The 18,184-nt window shown below is 42.3% G+C and overlaps 1 protein-coding gene across 1 annotated transcript in view; it reads left to right on the top strand.

Annotated features, from left to right (window-relative positions):
- LOC122798415 (1-phosphatidylinositol 4,5-bisphosphate phosphodiesterase gamma-1-like) overlaps nucleotides 1-18,184 on the top strand; it is a 3,104,897-nt gene that overhangs the window by 3,009,137 nt on the left and 77,576 nt on the right. Inside the window, exon 30 of the mRNA XM_044067334.1 lies at nucleotides 15,364-15,452. Within this exon, the coding sequence (XP_043923269.1) occupies nucleotides 15,364-15,452 (89 nt within the window). The remainder of the gene's footprint in view (nucleotides 1-15,363; nucleotides 15,453-18,184) is intronic.

The raw sequence follows: 18,184 nt of genomic DNA, 5'->3' as shown, positions 1-18,184 counted from the left end.
ATAGAAGGATTTCCTGACTGTTGTGGCAATGTGGTTATCGAAGGTGAGACCACTGTCCACCTGTGTCCCTAAGTCTCTTATCACACTTTCGGTGTTTAATGTACTGCCACCAATGTGGTAATTCACGTGTACTTGGTTTTTTCCCAAAGGGGATAACTATACATTTCTTGGCATTGAGCTTGAGCCCATGACTCTGGCACCAAGCATCTGTTTCTGTAAGGCCCTTTTATAGAATATCCACATAATTTGGGGATTCAATAATGGCTCCCAGTTTGCAGTCATCTGCGAACTTTGTTGGCAAGAGTTCCTTAGTATTGGCCTGTACTTCAGAGAAGTAGATGTCAAACGAGCGGTTCCAGGACTGGACCCTGAGCTACTCCACTTGTCACTTGTCTGGAGCTGGATTTGGAGTCAGCTACTTTTACAGTGTGGGTTCTGTCAGTAAGCCAGTTGGCAACCCATCGAGTGACATAGGGATTTAACGTCCAGCTTAGTAAGTTTATCTATGATTCCAGAGTGGGGAATGGTGTTGAAGGCCTTGGTGAGGTCCAGATAGGCTGTGTGGACCACCTTACCCTTGTCCATGGCTCTGGAGACTGATTTGAAGAAGTCAGTCAAGTTCAGGAGACAAGATCGGCTCTTCATGAACCCAAACTGCGTGGGGTCCATTGTTTGAAGGTTGCCAGTGTCTTTGTTTATAAGTTCCATGATAGTACATTCCATGGCCTTGCAGATCAGGCTTGTCAGACTGGTGGGGGCTGTAGTTCCTAGGATCCAAGGTGGATCCCCCCTTGTGGAGTGAGATAACTGTGCGCCCACTCATTGGGCACAAAGCCTGAGGTGAGGCTATGATTAAACATGACACTTGTGAGGCGCCAGTTCATTTTCTAGTTCATGTAGTACACAGCCTGGGATGTCGTCTGGTCTTAGCTTTGGAGAGTACATTTTTTTACCTGTGTGGCCATTATTACTGGAATATGGCAATCTTTCGGTACTGAGATGGGCCCTTTAGGGGGTGAGAGGGGGGTGAAGTTTGCACTGAATCGATCTGCCAGGATATTGGCAATATCCTTGGGATCGGTATATTTAATGCCATTCTTGTAGCTCAGAACAGATCTGAGTATTGCCATTTAGTTTCTTGACATAGCTATAAAATGTCTTGTGGTTGTCTTTGGAATCTTTGGCAATTTTATTTTCGAAACTCGCTTTGGAGGATTTTATGAGGGAGCTCAGCTTCTTACTGAGGCTGGTAAGGGAGTTTTTTGCATCCTGGGATTTTCCTCTTTTCTGCAACAGTTTTTTCCTTTTGTTGTAAAGTTTGCTTATGGCAAGGGGCCACCAGATTGGCTTCCTTTTTTGGAGGAGAGTGTCTTGGTTCTATTGGGGATGGCACGATTCTTGCACGAGTGGATCTGCTCATACAGTGCCTTAGTGTAGGATTCAGCAGTTGAACTTTCAGTTCCGTCTGCATGGGTGTCATGAAGTTTGTCACTTCTGACTTGAGTAGCATGAAGCTGGTTTTAGAGAAGTCTTTTACGGAGGTTTCCTTATTGGGGGGGGGTGAGGGGGGGCTGTGAATGTTAAGGGTGATTAGCTTATGGTCAGACCTCACCAATGAGGGGGGTGACCTTAGGTGTGGAGCATCGATTTCCCATGTTGGTAATGACCAGGTCTAGGATATTGGAGCCCCTGGTGGGACTAAGGATTAGTTGATCCAGGGCATTGGAATTTATGAATTCCAAGAACCGTTGGGCAAAAGGTTTGCTACATGAGTAGTTTCCCCAGTTAATGGCAGGGTAGTTGAAATCACCCGGTATTTAGGGTGTTTGGTTGTATCTTACTATTTTCCAGTATGTTTAGAAAGGTGTAGTAAGAATCTTGGGGCATGTTGGGGGATCTGTAGCAAGCTACATTTTGGATTGTTGTCTTACCTAGTGTTAGTTGCACCTGGAGAATTTCAGATGCATTGTGTTGGCAACTAGCCTGGTGTTGTGAATATCCTTGGTGAATATGGACACTCCTTCACCTTTAGTGTTTTGGTCCTGGTTTGCTGACTGAAAAGTGTGGTAAGGGTTGTAGCCTGGTATTGCAGGGGTGCTCTCTGGAGACTTGAACCAGGTCTCAGTTACTGCACAGATATCGATGTTCTCCATTTTTAGGAGTGCCTCAAGAGAGGGCATTTTGAGGTTTAGACTTCTAGCATTGAGTAGCTTTACCTTCAGATTTTGCATGCTTGTACCTGTTACAGTGGTGGTTTTGTCCTTTGCCTAAAAAAGGCACTATAGGGGTGGCAAGAGCCTTAGCCAGTAACCTGAATCCCAGGGGCGATAGGTGCAGACTATCTCTGGCAAAGCATTGTGGTCTGTCTATCATGTCGTCCCAGGCAGACAGATACTGGATACCCTTTTAATGACACCAGAAGCTTAGTCAATTATTTTGTCCTTATACTGTGGTATCATTCTGGGCGATGGCAGGATGCTACTCAGGGCTAGGGTCATAACCGCTTGGGCCACATGATCCAAGAGCTCTTCCATGTTTCTTTTCATGTAGTCCAGGGAGGGACGTCTCAAGTCATTCACTCCAACTTGGACAATGACAGAGTCATATTTGTACTTGTGGACTGACTTGAGTGCATGCATTATGTGACGCATCCTGGCACCCGACAGGCAGCTGACTGTAATTTTCTCTTTGTTCAGCTTGGTGAGTGAGACGTCAGTGTGCCTGACTACAGAGTCACCTACGACAGAAGTGTTGAGTATGTTGTCTTGCCTTAGGGGCTGTTGTTGGGTGACACTGGTGGTGTGAGCTATGTGACACTTTGGTTGTGATTGGTGTTTGCATTTCAGCTTTGGAGGTCCTTGTTGCTCGGGCAGGTTAATGTTAAAGGTCTACACATATGTGGGTTTAGTGTTCCTGTGTGTGGGTGCTGGTGGTGTGGGTTTAAAAGGGCTATGTGTTGCTTAAGGTGTAGTGCGAGTGTTAACCTTCTCCTCTTGACAATCTTGGGTGGAGAGAGCTTTGCTTCCAGTTTGGCTATGTAAGTGCATCTCTTGCAGGTTGTAGTGTTGGGTGTTAGGAGAGGGTTGCCTGTGTACATGAGGCAATTGCTGCATCGCCTCACTATGCCCAGATTCACCAGGTAGACAGGAGAAGTCACCGGAAGCCGACCCTTGGATATGCCTGGTTTAGTGTTTTTTTTTTTTTTTTTTGTAAAGTACAAGAGGTATTTTCCCTTATCTTAGCAAGGTATTTTCACTTGTAGGCTGTTTAGTGCCTATGATTAATTTATCCTTATTAACAAAGAGAGTTGAGTGCTTGTATCAGTTTAAGACTTCCTAGTGCTTTCCAGCAGGTTTTAAAGCAAGTCCTAGTCACAGGGATGCTTAAAGGTAAGATGAAAAAATGGTTTATCCTAAACACTGCAGTGTGCACTAGAGGAGAGTTATATGTGAAAGTAGGTAACTTAAGTTTTACCTGTCTAAAAAGTTTAGTTTTACTGGAGAGTCACTATTTTTAAAACAGCCAGTAAAAACAGAGAGGAAATGAGATATATGGTCAAATTAACATAAGGGGAAGGCAACTAGAAAGACAGTGGTGTTTAAGAACACTCCAATAACCGGATGGGGAAAAAAAATTCTGCCCGACTCAGAAGAGACAGAGCCGTGGTCTCTTTTCATGTTTTAATATGCAGTTAAAAGCAGAATACAAATAAAACACAAGGTAAATAAAATAAATCACAGTATTCAAAGTAGAAAAAGGCAATAAAGTAATCCAACAAATAAAAAGTAAACTAACCCTTCCCTCACAGCAAAGTGTAGCAGAGTCTGGGTGAGCCTTTCTAGTAAAGCTAAGTGATCTAAGGCAGTGTAGCAATTGCCACATGCTTAGCAACTGTTCACAGCTTTTTCCAGTTGATAGTACAACCTACGAGAAGTGTAAATATTTAAGAAACTTAGAGGCAAACCTTTCGGATCAACCCACTTTTCTATAAGCATCATACTTCCACAACATTACATCAGTCACAAAATACCACTAGGCCCATAAGTTATGCTGAGTCTGTAAAGAAAAAATGTGTAAAGCCTTCTAGAACACACAGTATAAAATCTCAGCCTTCAGCATACAAGGTACATGCACATACTGTAAATCCATATCCAAGAATCACCAGGAAAGCATAACTAAGTCCTTAAGGTGCACTAAGTCTGTTTCTTCACAGTGAAATATTTTACTCGTATGTAACTCTATAGTTAGGTATACAGACTCCACACTCACCAGAATGGATAAAAATAAGGGAGACTGTGTTGCTAGGATCCACAATGTCACACAGGCCCTATGAACCCTTAAACCAGGCCATTATGCCTACAGCCTAGTGGTTGCCCCTGTAGTGATGAACGACCTGGGATGCTACACCCAGAGGAACATGCAGAGAGACATAATGGAACTTGCTGTGCATGTGTTAGAGGCAGGAAAGACACTAGTCTGAAGTAGTAGCTTGACATCACGTAAAATGCTGCCTAGTTATCAAAACAAGATAGTTGGCTTTAACAATTGGCTAGGACGTTGGTGTCATTCTAAGAGGCTCCTGTAAGTGTTGGCCTGGGATGAGATGGTAGATAAGACTTCCTGTTTTGTTGTGGAAGGATTACACCCCTCATACCAGGGCTTTTGCAAACTGACAAAAGCCTTTGGTGACCCCATAGTGCCTTTTTTTTTTTTTTTTTTTTTTTTTTTTTTTTTTTAAGAGTCCCCCTGTTGGATATTCGTGCATAGCAAGCTCAAACTCCAGTTTGGACAACATCACAATGGCACAACTCAATACTAGGAGTCTAATGGAAAAATGGCTGAACTCAGTGCACTCCTACAACTAAAAAAAAATCATATTTGTGTAATTGCAGAGACATGGTTTCATTACAGTGACAGCACTTCTATACCAGTATTTAGCATCTATCCTTCAGGCACTGTGGCAACTTTGAGGGAATATCTTGTATTTGTCAGAAATGCTGTCACATCATGTCAAATTAACCACGACCCTAACTTAGAGATCCAAATTATCATTAACAAATCCAGCTAGTACCTAGCTACAGATCCCCATCAGTGCCACCCAGAGATCATGAAAATTACCGTAGCACAATTGAGCTTAAATATCAAATCATATTCTTACTGGGGGATTTCAATTACCCAAGCATTAATTAGCAGACTTAACCCTCTAAAAATATATATGTATTTCCTGGATTTTGTTAATGCTGGTGCGCTGACGCAAACCGTACCCAGTAAGGACTATTCTTGCCTGGTCCTTATGACCTAGCCCTTGCATGCGCTCCACCACACATCTCCTCATCCCTAGTTGAATCTGGCCACAAGTCAATCATCTTCTCTGTCCAGCCTACCGTCTCACCACCAAATGAGACAGTGTTTCAGGACTTTGCCAGGACAAGCCTTGTTCGGCTTGTAGAAGACCTAACAAAATTCATAACAAATGCAGCAAATCGACCGAGCTGAGAGGGCTGCTACATTCACCTCTGACTTTTACCAACACCTAAACAGCTGCATAGAGGAATCGTTACCTGTCTTTTCTAAGTATAACAGTAAAGTCAGGAGTAAACCTCTCTGCTAGAAGAACTCCTGTGTTAATAAACTGCATAACAAAAGGTGGGAAATGATGAAAAGTTGAAAGAACTTCCCATCTCTTCATCTCAGGACTACACTGAAACATGCCAGCAAGGAACACGAATGCTGTTAGAAAATGTAAAATAGGGTATGGGTTTAAGTCACTACAAATCATTATTCAGTTATGTGAAGAAACTAAGGAATAATGTCCAATAGTGCACTGCAGGCTTCTTTAATGATATATTCTAATTCAAAGGCTATAGCCAATATTTTAGCTGCCAGCTTTAGTGCTAACCTTAACCCATCTGCTCACATTGTTGGCCATAGTGTCCCAGAAATTTAATTTCCCTTGACATCTCCATGGAACAAGTCATAAAATCCCCATCGAAGACTAAAAATAATACTTTCCTGGGACCAGACATCATACCGGGCTACATAGGTTCATAGGTTGGTACTAGGCTATCGGCCCTAGGGCCTATACAAGCCTAGCCATAACAATTCCCTGGATATTTCTTCCCAGAATATTTACTTCCCTAGACCCCTGTCTAGCAGGGCGACTGATGTGATCCCTGGGGTGAATTTCCTATCTCCCATCCAATTGTCAAGGTTTATTTTGAAGAGGGCCAGGGAGGTGCTCTGCTTAACATGTATGAGCAGTCTATTCCAGAGTCTGGGGAGTCTCTGGATCGGGAACCTATTCCTCCAGCATGTTTTGTTCATTGTGATGACAAGGTTTAGATCCCTGGAGCGTTTGGCTCTGAGGGATTGGGATTTCTTTAAGTGGAGCATGTCCAACAGCTCAGGGTTTGACATGGCCTTGTATGTTGAGCAGAGATCGCCTCTGAGTAGATGATATGCCACAGAGTATAGTTGGAGTTGTTTTTAGACAGTCAGCATAGGACATCTATTTTAGGCCTATGATTCTTTTAGTGAGGTATTTCTATGGCCTTTCCAGCTGTTGCAGATGTCTTGTGAGGTACATACTAAATGGGGCATTGTACTCTATTGTTGTCTGTGCTAAGTATGTGCTATCTGAGCCTTAGCCTAGTTTGTGCCTGATGCCTGGAGAACAGCCACTGTGACTACCCTACTCTAGGGTGGCCCCCCTGCAGATCCAGGCTGTTATTGGCCCATCATCTTCACCAGCCTTAAATCCAGAGCCATGGAATGCATCATGGCAGAACTCATTTGTGCAGACACAGGCAACATATCAGATCTAGACCCGATCTGTGTGTTTTTGGTGAATAGAAGGTCCTGTCTCCTGAACCTAGTAAGCTTCTTTAAAAGTTTACAAAGGCTGTGGACAGTGGTCACTTGATACACACTGCTTGTTTTGGTTTGGCCAAGGACTTTAACTATCTTTTGCTTGTTTTGATAAAAATTGAGAAAAACCTGTGTAAACCCTTATATTGTTTGTTGGATTGCTGGTTAGTTGTACAGCAGATACCAGTCTGTGAAACTTGTTGGTACCCTTTCTTATTGTAAAGTTGTAACTAACTGAAAACCAGAGGGGTATCAGTGTTTGGACCTCTCCTGTGTGGCATTTATTTTGTAAACATCCAGTCCAGTATCCCAGAAGTGTTTTTGTGTTTAAATTGCCTGTTTAACTCTTGTGTGCTAGCCATTTCTGTGCATTTAAAGTGTTTTTTTGATTGTATCTGCTTTATTTTCTGAAAAAAAAATACTTGTTTTCCTGCTTTTTTTAGTTTCTGTGATTTAAAAAGCTTGTTTCAGCTACATATTGTACTTATTTTACTGCCTGCACTTTAACAACGTTGTTTTTGTGTTTAAATTACCTGTATAACTGTTGTAGGCTACACACTCGTGTGATAGCCATTTCTGTGCATTTAAAGTGCTTTTTTGATTGTATCTGCTTTATTTTCTGAAAAAAAAACAAAAAAAATGTACTTGTTTTCCTGCCTTTCTAAGCTAGTATAGTCCAGTTTTCAGGTTAGTGCTGAATTCAGGGCTGTGTTACAAGTTTCTGTGTTTGCACATACCTTACTTGGATAGAAGGAAGTTTCTCTGTTCTCTGTGAGAGAAGAGCTTTGAGCAGCCTATCTGTCCCTGGAGGAGTGGTTTCAGCCCAGAAAATTAGTAGTTTATTGGCCATTTTGGGTTAATTTCTATTTCTTTCATTTCCCTACTATAAAACTCGCATTTGCGCGGTTTTGCGGGCTGGGCAGCGCTTAGCTAGGGTATAACTATTCCCGGCTCCACAAAGTCTACTCTTCAATTTTTTTCCCTTGGAACTAGACAAACTTTCAACTTAAGCACTCAAACCATTCACTTCTCATCCCGGCACTTGCTCAAAACTCATAGCAAGAACTAATAAACCTTAGTACTAGATCCCCTATACTGTAGAGAAGGATGGGGCTCTTTTTTCAACCTTACCAGCCAATCAGTAAAACAGTTCACTGTACCTATCCAGGCATGTCCAAAGGGCAGTTTCAGGTGTACTCTCCGGTCCAACTGGTGAATCTGGGCATTTTGAGGCAATGTTACAATTGCCTCATGTACAAGACAACTCTCTCTTCCTTCCACCAAACACTAATACATGCGAGAGATGCAATTATACAGTAAAACTGGAGGCTAAGCTCTCTCAACCCAAGACTGGACTAGGCAGTCAAGAGGAGAAGGGAATTACTTGCATCACACCACCAGTCTCACATAGACCTATGAAACCAGCACCGGCAAAAAACACACATAAATACACGAAAACATACTCGGAGGCTTTAAATAAAAATCTGCAAAAGTAACAGAGACCACCAAAGCAGACATCCAAGCAACCTCCACCTCCCAACACAAGTCATGAAACACATACTATAGAAAACCAGTGTGCTACACAATCACAGCCCTTATGGCAAAATAACATACACAACACACTAATAATAAGTGACTCTCTAGTCAGGCACACTGACGACTCACTAGGCTGAACAAGGAGAAGGTTACTGTTAGCTGCCTGTTGGGTGCCAGGATCTACCACATAACACAAGCACTCAGGTCACTCCAGAACAAGTACAAATATGACTCTGTCATTGTCCATGTTTCATAGTTTCATAGGTTAGTACTAAGCTAACTGCCCTTGCGAGCCATTTTAAGCCTAGCCAATTATCCCTTGTGAGACTCAAACCCTGCACCTTGTGTTTGTAACACAAACACCTTAACCATTAGGTTGGTGTGAATAACCTGAGCCGTACCTCCCTGGACTACATGAAAAGAGACATGGAGGAGCTCTCAGATCACATAACCCAGGCCGGTATGACCCTGACCCTGAGTAGCATCCTGCCCTCACCAAGAATGATACCACGGTATAGAGAAAAAAATGATCAATTTTAACAATTCCTAGACAGGGATCCAGGAAAGTAAATAATGTGGGAAGAAATAGCCAGGGAATTGTTATGGCTAGGCTTGTATAGGCCCTAGGGCTGATAGCCTAGTACCAACCTATGAACCTATGAATTGGCTAAGCTTCTGGTGCCCTTCAAAGGGGATCCAGTGTCTGTCAGCCTGGGATGACATGCTCGACAAGCCACGCTGCTTTGCTAGAGATGGCTTGCATCTGCCACCCTTAGGCTTTCGAATACTGGCCAAGGCTCTTGCCACCCCCATAGTGCCTTTTTTAGGCAAGACTCAAAACACAAACCCACCGCTGTAAACAGCACAAGTAACAAAAAAACTGAGGGTAATGCTACTCAGTGCCAGAAGTCTAAGCCTCAAAATGCATGCTCTCGAGGCACTCCTCAGTATGGAGAAAATCAATATATGTGCAGTAACAGAAACCTAGTTTAAGGGTCCAGAGAGCACCCCAGCACTACCACGCTACAACTCATACCATACATTTCGGCCACAAAACCCGGACCGAAATACCAAAGGCGGGGGAGTATCCATAGTCATCAAGGATACCCACACCTCCAGATTAGTGGCACAGCACGATGCTTCAGAGATCATCTACGTGCAACTAACAATGGGCAAAACTGTTATTCAAATTATAGCTTGCTACAGATCACCCACCATGTCCCAGGACCCCCACTCCACATTCTTGGAAACAGTGGGAAACATAAAGGTCCTACCAAACACCTTGATATTGGGTGATTTCAATTACCCAAACATTAACTTGTGAGAACTACTGAAGTACAAACTCCCTTGCCCAACATTTCCTAGAATTTATAAACTCCAATGCCCCGGATCAACTGGACAGCACCCTCACCAGAGGTGACAACATATTGGACCTGGTCATCACCAACATGGGCGACCGGTGTTCCACACCGGAGGTCAACCCCTCACTGGTTAGATCTGACCATAAACTAATCACTCTGGATATCCACATTCCGCCACCACCCCCGGTCAAAGAAACCACCATGAAAAACTTTTCAAAAGCAAACTTCATGTTACTTAAGACCGAGGTGGGAAGTTTTAAAGCCCCCATGCTAAAGGATAACGCTGTCCAAGCTGCAAAATCCTTTACTAATACACTCAACGGGCACCTACAAGAATGCATGGATCGTGCTATCCCAAACAAAACCAAGACTCACTCCTCCAAGAAAAGGAAATCAGTCTGGTAGACTCCTGCCATAAACAAGCTATACAATAGAAGGAGGAAACTAGTACAGAAGAGAGTAAAATCCCAAGAAGGGAAGACATCCCTGATCAGTATCAGCAAGAAACTGTGTTCCCTCATAAAATCATCCAAGGCTAGCTTCGAAAGAAAAATTGCCATGGACTCCAAAGATAACCACAAGGCATTCTTTAGCTATGTCAAGAATCTAAGTGGCAATTCTCAGATCTGCTCACAGTTAGTGCAGAACGGCACAAAATGCACTGAACCGACCAATATAGCCAACATCCTGGCAGACAGGTTCAGTGCAAACTTCACCCCCAAAAGGGCCCATAACTATACCAGAATAATGTAGTGCCCCTGAAATCACAGACACTCAGGTTAAAAAAGCCCTCTCCAAAGCCAAAAACACAGCATCAATGGGACTGGATGGTGTCCCAGGCTGCGTCCTACACAAGCTCAAAGATGAACTAACCCCTCACCTAAACACACTGTTTAAACTCAGCCTCTCCACAGGCTACGTGCCCACAGAGTGGCGCACAGCAATGGTTATTCTGCTCCACAAAGGTGGTGCCACAACGGACCCCAGGAACTATCGTTCTGTAAGCCTGACTAGCTTGGTCAGCAAAGCTATGGAGCACATCATCATGGAGCTCATTAACAGAGACATTGGAAACCTCCAAACACTGGACCCTAACCAATTCGGCTTTGTTAAGGGCAGATCATGCCTTCTAAACCTGGTGGACTTCTTTGAGACAGTTACCAAGGCTATAGATGAGGGAAAGGTGGTCCAGACAGCCTACCTAGACCTCACAAAGGCCTTCAACACCATTCCCCACTCGGGTATTATAGAAAAGCTTACCAGCCTGAACATAAACCCCTACATCATGAGATGGGTTGCCAACTGGCTCACAGACAGAACCCACATGGTAAGAGTTGCAGGAGCTAGGTCTGTCTCTAAACCAGTTACAAGTGGCATTCCCCAGACCTCAGTCCTGGGACCCTTCCTGTTCGGCATATACTTCTCAGAGGTACAGGCAAGCACAGGAGGACTATTGCTGACCAAGTTCACAGATGACTGCAAACTAGGGGCTATAATTGACTCTCCGACTGACACAGACATCCTCCAAAAGGGTCTCACTGAGACAGATACCTGGTGTCAAAACCATGGCCTCAAGCTAAATGCCAAAAAGTGCATAGTCATCCCCTTTGGAAAAAAACAAAGTACCCACAAACTACCACATAAGTGGTAGCCCCCTAAATACGGAAGATGTAATAAGGGATCTGGGGACCCAAGTAGATAGTAACCTCTCCTTTAGTAATCACATTGCCAAAGTGGTTAGAAATTCCTTTTGTGTGGCCCACCTTAATCACAAAAGGGTTTGCATCCAGATCGAAAGAGGTCATTGGGCCCCTGTACGCATCACTCATCGGACCCATCATAGAGTACAATGCCCCATTTGGGATGTACCTTACAAGACACCTGCAACAACTGGAAACACCACAGAAGTACCTCACCAAGTGGATCACTGGCCTCAAGCAGATACCCTATGCAGCGCGACTGAAGAAACTTCAGCTGTACTCGGTTGCATACCGCCTACTCAGAGGTGATCTCTGCCTGACATACAGGGCCATGCCGAACCCAGAATTGATGGACATGCTCCATCTAAAGAAAACCATATCCCCTCGAGCCACACGCTCCAGGGATCTAAACCTCACCACAACAGTAAATAGGATGTGCTGGAGAGATAGATTCCTGTCCCAGAGACTTCCCATGCTCTGGAACAAGATTAAAATCTACATTAGGCAGAGCTCCTCGCTAACCGTCTTCAAGAGAAACCTTGACGAGTGGATGGGAAACAGAAAGTTTACCCCAGGGATCACTTCAATGGCTCTGCTGGACAGAGGCACAGAGAACTAATCTAAGGGGGAGGCAAAAGCCAACACATTCCGGCTAGGCTTATAAATGCCTTCGGGCAGATAGCCTAGTACCTACCTGTGAACCATGTTTGTTGACTACTGCAAGTTCATCACTGTTATCTGCTCAGCACCTAATATTAAACAGCTCCAGCTAGGGCTGGAATATGCACATACTTTTGTATACTGAAACCAGCCACAAGTTAAATGCAGAAAAGTTACAGCAAAATGTTTCTACGATAGTCAGAAAATCCTTATATCTGTGTTAGTTAATTTGAAAGAAAAGGTCTTCAAGATCCAAAGAAGTTATCCTGCCATTGTACTCTTCCCTTATCAGACCCATCACTGAATGCAGTGCCCCTTTTGGTATATATAAATTGAACCATATTGCTAAGTTTAAAAGGTCCCAAAGATACCTTACCAAGAAAATCAAAGGCCTCAGTTCTTTCAGCTGTCCTAATGGATTAGCACAACTCTTATTGTACTTAGTTTGCAGGCTGCTCCAAAGTGACCCATCTCTTGCTTTTTAAACTGTAACAGACTCAATTCTGTTTGATCTCTTTCTTTCTTTGCAGAGCTAGTTGCTCTGCAAACACCCGTACTAGGGGCCTAAGTCTACACCAGCAAATAAACAGGACTGTCTGGAAAGAGAGGTTCCTAACTCAAAATATTATCTGCCTTAGGAATAAGTTGCCACTACAGGTCAAACAAATTACTACTTTGATTACCTTTAAAGCTAGTCTTGATGGTTGTATGGGTAGAGATAAATTTATACCAGAATTGTCATGCAAGCCCTTCTAGATTTGGGAGGTAAACACTATTACGTTTTTCAGTCTTCCCTTATAGAGAGTCAAAGAATTTGTTGAGAGTCCAGACCCAGACATTCCCGCACCTTTTGTACTTATGATAATTTTGGCACTGTTCACATCCCTAAGGGAGTATGTGTCACAACACACTGTGAAGTATCTGTGGTTACAGAGCCACCACACACTTGCAAATCTTCATCAAGTATCAGGTGGACCCTACAGTAACAAACAATCTGTATCAATCTACAATTGGGCGTCCCATTTCTGCATCCAAACCCATTGCTGGTCTTAATGCCAGATGCTTCATTTGTAGGGAACTTAATCTCTGCTCCCCCACTGTTCAAAAGAAGGTGAAGTTCCTCAGAGAGAGGGATACACACAAGTTATGTGATGCTGCTGGCAGTACTCATGATCCTAAAGGCCTTGGAGGGGAAAGCTGTTTTCTTGGCCCCTCTTAATTTGATGTGATAAATAGTCTTGAGACAGCTAAATAAGTAAGAAGCATGTCGCTGTGCCCCATGTGCAGACAGATGGATGTTTTTCATTGGTCCATGGACACTGGCATCAGTTTCAGCAATATACATCCAGGGCAAAATTAATGTATTGAATCGTTCACTGAGCCACTTTTCTAATCCTGTTGCAGAGTTGCAGGCACAGAGCCTCGTCTCCTTTACATCTTCTGAAAGTGAAGTACTTTGGAGGTAGACTTGTTTGTCTCTATGGGAGTGTGGCGCTGTCCCTGGTCCTCCTCTTTTGTTTTTTTTTGTGTTTCATTTCTTCAGTGATGCAGTTTGTAATAGTTCATCTTCCATCCTCTTAAAAGAGAGTTTATTGTACGGCTTCCTCCCATTCTGATTCCCCACCTCATTCAAAGTTCATGGAAGGAAGAGTGAAACTAATCCTTGTCAGCCATTGTGACTGAGAAGGGTGTGGTTTCAAATTGCAGGTTGCCTGGCAATAAAGTCCCTCTGTTTTGGCCAATGGGTTCCAACTTGTTTGCTGAGAAAACAGGCTACATTTTAAGGCCTTGCTTTTTTATAGACCCTCTGAATTTACCCAACTTTCTTTTTGGGATGTCAGAAATGATTGAAGCTGTCTGGAAGCCTCCTACCTAGCAGATATAGGCTGCTGAGTGGAAGAAGGTTTGGGTGGAATGACACCCAGCACCACTCCAGTCAGTGATTGTGTGAGTGATTCTGATCTGTCACAGGTACTGAGTTAGGTCACTGTCATCTCATAGTCATTGTGTATTTACCAAATGTTTCTGCTCATCAGGACCTTGCAGAAGTCAGGATTGTGGCTCAGCACCAGGTGGTCAAGCAGCTCTTTAAAGGAGTCTTGCATATCTGCCCTCCTGTGAAGATCCCCTCCCCTGTATGGGATTTCAACTTCATAAATGACTGGTTTACCCACCCCCATTGAAACTTTTGGAATCAGCCAACATTGAAGTTCATACCTTTGAAGCACTGATGGTTGCCACCTGCTGGCATGATCTCAGTTTTATAGGTCCTTATATGTAGGAGCCTTGCTTGGTGTTTTACCAGGATTCCCAATTGTATCAGAATCATTGTTCATTTCCCTGTTTGTTTTGCAGAAAACTATGGCAGAGAGAGGTTTACACATGCTGTATGTGTACTATAGTTAAGGCTCTGCCTAAAGTGAGAGTATGAGTTTAAGATGTGTGAGCTGACTATTGTCCTTCACTAAGCAAACATGTTCTTAGTAGGTTGATAGCTGTATTATCCTTTTCTATCAGGTGGCTCACCACCAACCTGAAAATGTGTTCAAAGTCCACTCCACAAGAGGCATGACTGTTTCCAGTGCTTTCTTTCTGAATATGCTATTCATAGACATTTATGCTACTGTCACCTGATCTTTGGTGCCTGGGCTGTATCTTCAGCAGATGGGACAACTTTATGTCTTCTGTATTTCAACACAGCTTTTAGGCTATCTTCCTCCCGTTTCCACCTTTGCAGATTTACTGCATGAGATTCAGCCCAACTGTAGACTCACCAGAAAGAGGACAACTTTTAGATGAAGTAGATACAGTCTTACTATGTCCAGTGATCCACAGGGAGATCCAGTTAGGGAGGTCCTGCATGCCATTCTCTGTCTTCCTGTGCTTTGATGGCCCCTCCTTCCAAATTCAGCTTCTGGGATCCCTGTAAGATGAGAAGTGATGCATAATTTGTATGCAGCTTAGGTCCCAGTTTCCATCGCTTTTGCATTTAATGCATCTTTTCAGTGGCTAGGCACACTATTCTAGTGTGATATATGACATCAAGAAGCACTCTGCTGCAAGGTGTGTATGCACACTATATGGGAACTTCAGAGAAAAAAATGCCATATTGGAGTGAAATAAAAGATGGACCCTGTCATAGAACCACAATGGTGAAGTACTTCATAGATCAGCTGATATAGTAAGAATGCACCTGTTATTTTCTTGATGTTTCATAATGTTTTGTTTTTACATTTTAGGATACAGATCAGTGCCTTTGAAGAACAGTTATAGTGAAGAACTGGAACTTGCTTCATTGCTGGTACATATAACAATAGTCAATGCAAAGGTAAGCTCCTGACACAGGAAAAGTAATTCTGTATCCTAGCAGTTTTGTATTTGTATTGTTTGCCACATTTAGCAGCCTTAGTATAGGAGCAGATGATACTTTGTATATTTTTTTCTGGCATGGTTGCCTTTTACTTTCAGTTTGATATGTTGTGATGTAGCTAGGATACCTTTGCTGATGTGCATTAAAGCTGGCGATATGAGAGTTCATCCCCTAAGATGTTAGGTCTCTTTAAGAGTGTGAGAGAGAAGAGAGATTGAAAAGGAGTAACGTTCCCTGTTCTGATTGTGATGTTTTTTTATCACATTTATTAAATTATCACTTAAGATTTAGTATCAACTCCCTAAGGTCAAATGTTTGCCTGTCATTTTAGCCTTTATTCCCCTCTACTAGTGCAAATTGGAATCAGTTGTCTGATGTACCTTTTTGCTTTAATATTCATACTAGTCGTATTTCCTTCTGAAAGAACTGTGGCTTGATGCTCCTATTTATACTATGTCTATTAGCATTTTACTTCGTAATGAGATTTGGGCTGATGTAACCTCTACACTGCTATCATGAACTTTCTTTTGATCAGACTTACCCTGGGCTAGCATCACATTTTTTTACTCATTTCATTTATTCCATTTCCCTTGTGTACCTTTGAGACTCAATTTATTAAAGCTTCAGCCTAATGAAACAGAGCTTCAGTTCATTGTCCCCTGCATCCCCACCCCCGACACACACATACATTTAACAGTTTCCTGCGCATAAGTAAAACATGCATTGGCACTTAATTTCCTTTGAGAATAGGAGTTGATCATTCCAGAATTAGGGAATGGAAATTGGGAATTTAAACTCCTGCACTTTACACTTGACCAGGTGTAAGGAAACTAATTAACCCACTGTTTTATGTTCTTTGTAAGTGTTAGCTAGAGCAGGCCATTTGACTTGGGCACTATTACTGTTTAGGAGTATAACTTTTATAGCTCTAACCTCAAGGGACATCTGCAGCTGTTCATGAGTGCAGTTTTGATACAGACTTTAGTTTATCTGAATAAAAATACCAAGTTCACTTTCACACACTTTATTTACTTGTATCACCTCTAGCACCTTGGCTTTGACAAGCCTTCAGTGGAAGTAAGACAGCAGTATTCAAAATACTTTCATACACATACACCACACCCACAAACAATTACATAATAAAATGTTAAGAAATGGATAAACTTAGTACAAATTATTAATTTGCAAGTACTAAATTGATTTGTAACTACATTCTGGGTTATTTCTTGATTAAGATCTAATGGTGACAACGTATTGTACTGAAAAATGTAACACATTTCCTTATATCTTAAAATATGTTTAACATCCCTGTCAGTTTTCTCTTCTTGTGGATATCTATAAACCACTCCTTTTAATACTCTTTGTTCGTAATCATGCTTATTCTAGAAAAGTTCAGCTAATGCAGAGATATTACACAAACCAAAACTCTACTCATTCCTTTTTTCATTTCTGTCTTTTACTTTTTAATGTTCATTTCCCATGAATGCAGTAGTTTTATTAACTGTTCAATAGGGCTTTTTATGTAGGTTACAGAGGTCTTTATGATTGGTTTATGTCAAAGGTGATTTTTCTGCTGTTAATTTGAGAGAACCTTGTGTTTTAATTATTTTTATGTAGTTTTGTGGTGGTTTTGTTATAATGTAGTGAAGCAGAGAGGGTTAGGTTAATATCCTTTAATGTTTTGTTTAGTTGTATGTTTTAAAGTCTAACATAGTTTATATTTTAATTTCAGATCTCTTTTGCTTTTAATGCCATTGTTCAGTTGTCTAGCTACAGTTAATGTCATCCACTCCCCCTCTTGGCCTTCCTTAGCCACCTGGCATTTTTCTTGTTTGTCATGTCTGTACAATATCAGATCTCCCATTGCTCCTGCCAGCCCATCCCAGACATAATTCTAGCACCTGGTGGTACCTTGAGTTTTTGAGGAGTCAACCTTATGGTGCTGTTTTTCAATTCTTAGAAGCATGGGACATAGTATCAACTTCTAATAATGTACTGGTGTATCAGGTATGGTGTCTCTACTCCTGTCACCCCATCCAGAGTGTTGATGTCTGCTGTTCATGTGGGTGAGCAGTAAGTGATGGCTTGAGGATACATCTACTCCAAGCCATAGAGTGGCTTGCCTTCTTGTCATCCCACGGTGGTTTATTGTGCTCTGAGTTCCAGACTCTGCCAGTGCTGAGCAAGAACTCCACCCACCATGCTTGCTTCCCCCTCCAGGATAGGTAGGCCCATCCTGCCTCCTGTGTTTTCAAGCGCCTGAGTTACTTAGCAAACTCTGGCCACCCAGGCAGTATTTCAGGCTTTATCCAGCACAAGGAGTTGCATTATTTTGTTTTTTTTCTTTATTCCTTTTAGTTTTGTTTAAATATAGTTTGTTCTGTAGGCTTTAGTTAGGTTGGCTTAGTTGTTTTCACTGAGTTTTGGTGTTAATATATGTTTTATGTATATAGCATCTTTCTTTTTCTGAATAGTGTATACTTATGGTGATTGTATAATGGATTCTGATTGGTTTATCTTAGACATCCCTTTTTGTAGTGAGGTTCTATTTGGCAGAAGAGATCATTCGGTGTTTGTAAGTTTGGTGAACAAGTTCAAGGTTTGTTGGTCATTGAGGAGCTTTTTGATACTCTATATCCCGTGTTAGAACTAAAGGGTGACCTTGTAGTAGTCCTTTTACTTTTCGGATT

Source organism: Protopterus annectens, chromosome 3.part1, assembly GCF_019279795.1.
Source record: "Protopterus annectens isolate FY-2018-M chromosome 3.part1, PAN1.0, whole genome shotgun sequence".
NCBI classification, from domain to species: Eukaryota; Metazoa; Chordata; order Ceratodontiformes; family Protopteridae; genus Protopterus; species Protopterus annectens.
Note: the sequence above shows the minus strand (reverse complement) of the source record. Positions and strands in the feature narration are given on the sequence as shown.